The 6,000-nt window shown below is 41.6% G+C and overlaps 1 protein-coding gene across 11 annotated transcripts in view; it reads right to left on the bottom strand.

Annotated features, from left to right (window-relative positions):
* The window catches only part of IKZF2 (IKAROS family zinc finger 2), a 107,785-nt gene that overhangs the window by 23,661 nt on the left and 78,124 nt on the right, over positions 1-6,000 (bottom strand). For 7 of the 11 annotated variants that reach the window (XM_019616897.2, XM_019616898.2, XM_019616901.2 and 4 more), the window contains one exon: positions 2,552-2,659. The exons of the other annotated variants lie outside the window; for them this stretch is intronic. In XM_019616897.2, coding sequence (XP_019472442.1) covers positions 2,552-2,659 — 108 coding nt within the window. The remainder of the gene's footprint in view (positions 1-2,551; positions 2,660-6,000) is intronic. 11 annotated transcript variants of the gene reach the window in all.

Raw genomic sequence — 6,000 nt, 5'->3', positions numbered from 1 at the left:
TTTTTTGCCCAGGAGATTACATATAGAGACAAAATAATCAGTATACACTCGAGTTCAGAAATAACAAGTCCCACAGCTAATCCAATATTGTCCAAGCCAACCTGCATTCAGAGGTCACAAGATGTAAACATCTAACATAAGTCTGCAGAGCACATTAACACACCAACTAATGACACACAGCCTTGAGTACCTCCATCTTTGAGTGCTCAACTTATGACATCTTAAAGCAGCCTGATTTTCAGAAATAACCCATTCTATATTCATATTATGGTAACTTAGCTGTAATCTTTTAATGCTTGTCAGTTCTGACAGGAGCAGCAATACCTGGGGTACGTGCCAATGTCTCTGCACTGGAGTGGCAGATAAATACAGAAGTACTCTGCTCTACCACTGGACTTTAACACAGCTCTAAAATAAAAGGCCTGCTTGCTAATAAGCTGCAGATTCACTGAAAGGAAGCCTCTTCCGATTGCTTGATAGGAAGGAAAGGAGGAAGGACAAAACATAATAACTTGATTATAGTAACATTACAGGAGTTCCTTCTTCCAGCTCTTTGCCATCTCCAACAGCTGGAGGAGTTCAAGCCATATGTTTTGCTTTTTCTGATTTTTAGAAAGAGGAAGGTGCTGGTTTACTTCTTAACAACTGATCTCTGACAGAGATGCAGGGATCGCTGTGGACCTCATGGGGTTCTGATGTCTCTTTTTTCATCTTTTAGGCCAAATACTAGAGTTTATGAGGTTGTGGGAACAGATAGGTTCACCAGGTCATGCAGGAGAAGAGAGACCAGCCAGATAGGTCTGTGCTTCCAGATGTTTCCAGGCACTTAAGAATCCTCAGTGGCCTCAAAATACAGCAGGACAACAACAGAGATAGTTCACTTCACTCACTTTATGACCTCAGAGCCCACTGCCTCTTAGTACAGATAATCAATTGCCTATCAATACATATACAACTATTCAAGATACTGTAAACCTCCCAGTAAATGAAATACCTTTTGCCCTTTTTGCACAGCAGCAGTCAATGGAAAGTTATTTCTGTCAACAGCTACCCTGTACTATTACAGCAGCCCTAGCCAGCTAGTAGCAAAACACCACTGTATGCTTGTAGTGCATCAGCACGCAGTAAAACAACGGCAAAACATTACACCTACACACCCTTTGTTTTCTAGGCACACCTGCCTTTCCAATACATATCTCCAGAGCACAAAACAGCTGCCTAACACCTGCATCTACCTGCCAGTTGTTTTTGGTGTTGTACGACAAGCAGCTAGCAGAGCAGTGCTGTGCTCCTGACGCTCAGCCCTTCTTTCTGTGGCAAGTGGTGTTAAATAGATGATAGATAAGCTCCAAGGATTTCATCCATGCTACAAATACACGTGTGCACACAGAGAGGACAAGCAAACATGCCCATCGATGCAAACTTCCAAGAGACTACACCTTTGTGTAGTCTAGCACACAGGCTAGAGTGCAGTGTAAATCAAGAGTACAACAGCCATAGCACTAGGATCCTTATTTGTACCTTCAGGTACTGCCTGCAGCCTTTTATTTCTTTAGTAGCTCACTGTGATTTATCTCACAGCTTCTAGCACTTATTGGCTCTGCTATTTAATCTGATTCATCAGATTGTGTTTATTTATTAACTGATCTGCACAGTTTTACAGATAAAACAATGTTCCAATCTGCCACAAGGGTTATAAATAAGTAGGCAGTAGTTTTTGTGCCAGAAGCTTAACAAACAAACTCCTGTTTCACTGGCACTATCATACAATTATTGAAATATCCCTAACCATCCAGACCAAACCATCCTGTCACAGTCTCTCAGCACCCATTAGATAAATTAAAAACAGAAAAGCAAGAAGTTTGCATGCCAATTTCTTTCTTTGGAGCACAGACAACAAACAGGTTCCTTCGAAGGTTTGTATGCTGTGTCTGTGTGGAACAATGTATGAAAATGGAAAAAAATAAATCTATTTGTCTAAGTGAAACTATGCTAACAAATGAAATACTAAATCAAGTAAAATGCAGATAAAGGACACCGACATTGTACTTATTTCTGAAAAGGACAAAATCTCTGGTTACTTGATCTGAATTCATGTCCCATAAAACATGTACTGCAACAGACAGAAGCTCTCATCACATACTTCTCCTGACTTAACTCTCTTACCTTCAAAATAAGAGCTTCAAAGCCAGCAGAAAGGAGCTGACACTCACTTCAGTTGGTATTAATGGCAACAGAGCTCTCAGATCTCCCCTCCATTTGAAAGTCTCAGCACAGATGTTCTGCACTTGTGCTGCGAGCCCAGTGTCCTCGTGCCTTATCAACGTGTCCCATACCTTTCACGCACCCCTGGCACTTAGCAGGGGAGTCTCAAAAATTTTACAAGGACTCCGAAATGGTTAAACACTATTAAAAAGAAACACGTGTTTAAATAGCACTGTGGTGGTGAGATAAACTAACAAAAACCAGGAAGACTACAAATAACTGGGGGCTTTTATCACTTTGCCAGCTTTAAAATCGCTTAAAGGCAACTAGGCTTACTGCAACTCACTTGTAGAGGGTAAGAGGTCCTGCGACATATACAGGAGCTCACTGCTGTAGTTCAGTGGTCTGCTCTGGACAGGAATCTCCTCCTGCAGTGCCATCTCTATACCTGGAACTGGGTGGAAGCAGGATGGAGGTTAAATCTTAACTGCATTTACTAGCTCTGTACTTTCCACTCCACTTCAGACCTTTAACATGATATTAAAGTCGACTTGATACGTGGAGCATTCATCAGTTTATGTAACAAACCTTCCAAAATACCCTCTTCAGTTTAAACCTGCCCTAGAAGCACAGCCAAGAGGAACAACAAGAACACATTTAGGTGGCTCTGTTGTTCCTCTGCCCTGCCTGCTCAAATGGCACAGCTAAGCAGGAGCAGGAGGGAACCCACACTTCAGTGGGAGTCATGCCAGGCAGCGGCGGGCTCCGGGGGGAGAGGAGCAGCTCACAGCCCAGCACAGGGTGTGGATACCTCGGCTCAGAGCAGGAATGCTGCTGGACAAACACTCCCTTGAGAAGCTCTCATTTGTGTTTTTTCCTTTTTTTTTCCCCCCCCCTTTTTTCCCCTTTGGGTAAAACAAGCACAGACATTGGGCCAGATTCATAGGCAGGGTAAATGGAAGTAATTTCCCGAAGCCAATTTACATCAGTTGCTTACAGTTCAGTTATTCCAAGTGCAGCCCCTTTGCATATCTTGCAGGAGTCCTTTAGCATTTCATTATAAAGTCAACGGAACCTTTGAATTACTTCAAGCAAGCAGTGCCAAACATAGTGTTAACAAGTTATTTTATACCATCTAAATAAAAGGGGAGAGAACATCTGACATTTAACCTCCACTATAGCACAAAGTAGTTTTATTTTTCCTGCACAAAAACACCAAACAAGCCCTTAACTTTAGATCATTCCTTCTCATCCCTTGGCAATGAGTTCTACGTATACACTGCTGCATGAGAAAAACCTATTTCTTTCTGCACCTGACCCCTTTCCAGCTCTGTGTCTGATATCAGGAGATTTGATGAACAAGCTCCAGTTTCCCTTAAGTAAATTTTTTCTTTTCTTGTCAATGCCATAAACAGAGTTTTGGAAGCAGACTATTAGCAGCAAGCTGTCATAAAGATAATAGCAAGAAGGAAGAAATAACGTTGACAGTTCCTGTGCTTTTCCCAACCACTAGTGCTAGGAGTTTTCACTTATTTTGATCAAGGCCAGCAATAAAGCAAACCTTGCTTCCAAAAACAGGTCAGGCAGCAAAACTAATGGGCTCCTTTGGGACATGAAAATTTTTACTCATACTTTCCCTATTGCCCAAGAACAAGCGTGGTCTGTGCCACTGCGTTAGTCTCGTAAATACCTGCTGTCCAAGCATGGGTTTTGTCATCTCTTGCACAGATGTCAAATGAGGACTGACTCCTCTCACATACGTAGTTCTCTGCCAACATGCCTGACATAGATTTTACCACTAGATTACAGAAGAGCTTGAAATAAGGGCGAGACGGGGAAATAAGCAGACAGCACTGAGCCTAGCTGTGCCGCCTGCTGCTGAAAAGGCTCCTCCAGCTCGCTGCTCTTCTCAGCACACAGAACTTACTGCGGCTTCATTCAAGCAAAGGAATCCAACACCACAGGAGCTGGACAGATACCTCCTGTCCCACCATGCCTTCCACCGCCCAAGTTCTGCAGTCATGTTGCCACTTGTTGATATTCACCGCTCCACGTTCAAAGTTAGCCATGGCATTTAGCAGGGGAAAAAAAAATTCAGAATAATTGAGAACAATTCTCAGCAAAACAAAAATTAACATGAAAACTGTCTATTAGAGGACAATTGGATCTTTCAGAAATGAACGCAGGCTTCTGGACAGCCTCTGTTCTAGTGCAAGCCTGTACATATCAAGTATCTGTGTTTGACACTGAGGTTACATTAATCTCTTTCGGGTAGTAAAATCCAGCAATTCCTGTTAGTCTCAATATCTTCCCTAGATTTTCTTGTAGAACAGAAAACAAATAATGACATTGCCAGAGCACTTGCAGTCCCTACGAGTTTTTTAGGTTTGGTCAGTTGAAATAATGAGAAGGGAGGAAGGGAGCAATGATTTGGGATTTTAGGGTGTTTCTTTTATTGGTGTGATTAGTTTTGCAATACAAGCTCTGGATAGTTTCAGAAAGTGTATCCTGGCTGAAAGAAAGGCAGACAAAACGAAAGGAAATTAAATATGGGTGTGAAATTAAACCAAAAGAAAGTAAAAGAACAGGAAAGAAAAGCATCTACTTGGGCTGAAAGAGAGAAAAGCTGGAAAACAAGACACGGCTCTCTAAACACTCAGAAATATGTTTAAAAGGTTTCCTGTAAAAGCAGAGAGTTTAGGAAACTCTGAGTACATTTAACTGCATTCCTTGATGATAGAAAAAAAAAAATCACAGTGAAGCCTTCACCACACTATTCAAACTGGCAATTTCGATGAGAAGTCTGAAGCAAGAGCAGAAGTGTGTAAAGCATTCCTTATTTCACAATACCTGGGAGAAGAAAAAAAAAAATATTGGTTCACCTTTTGCAGAACATGCTGGGGACAGTAAAGCTTCCTTGTCTTTTCATCTTTGGCTTGAACTTGGGCAGAAAAAAAATGGATCTCTCTCTCTCTCTCTCTCTCTCTCTCTCTCTCTCTCTCTCTGAATTTCTATGTTACTTGACACAAAATGGTCCTTTCCCACCTCTTCACCAACGGTGCAATCATATGTCTGTGACCATGTATCAACCAGCTCTATTCAGCCTGGAATTTATGCTGATTAAGGCAGAAATCTTGTGCTTCTTAACCAGATCCGTGCTTGCAGTCTCTTGAAGTTGGCTCCTCATGAGCCCTTGGGCCAAACTCACCGTTTGCAGAAGACTAATGATAGGAATATAATGGATACATTTTTCACAATACAGCTGCTGTGGACATTTTACTGCAGCATGTAAAAGTCAAACAAAGCACATTTTCTGCTGGATGATCTATTTTTTGTTGGAATGAAGCCGCTCGGTTCCAAAGCATGCCAACAATCCATCCTTTCAAGCTGCTCTACAGTAATGCAGCTATGGATATTGAGACAGATCTGATCCTACAGTGCTAGAAGCACGTGCAGTTCTTCCCTTAGCAAGCTATGGTACCATGATCCTTCAGCTTCCAGCTCCTGGAGTCAGTTGAGGAACGGGAAAGATTAGCTTACATGTTTTTTCCCTCCCTCCCTTAGACAAAAATATCTTTAGGTGAATAGAAAGGCCAGTTTATCACCTTTCACTGTCCTCATTTGTTAGCATTTATAACCTGGAGTATTCAGATTAATGATTTGTTTTTTTAATTCCTGGAGTTAGAATCTTATCAATTCTGCCAACATAAATGCAGTTTCTTCAGATTAATACTACAATTGTTATCAAAAGCACAATTCAAAAACACTTTTGTGCACAACCTATTTTCCCTACTG

Source organism: Meleagris gallopavo, chromosome 7, assembly GCF_000146605.3.
Source record: "Meleagris gallopavo isolate NT-WF06-2002-E0010 breed Aviagen turkey brand Nicholas breeding stock chromosome 7, Turkey_5.1, whole genome shotgun sequence".
NCBI lineage: Eukaryota > Metazoa > Chordata > Aves > Galliformes > Phasianidae > Meleagris > Meleagris gallopavo.
The sequence above is the reverse complement of the archived record's forward strand: the minus strand, read 5'-3'. Positions and strand labels throughout refer to the sequence as shown.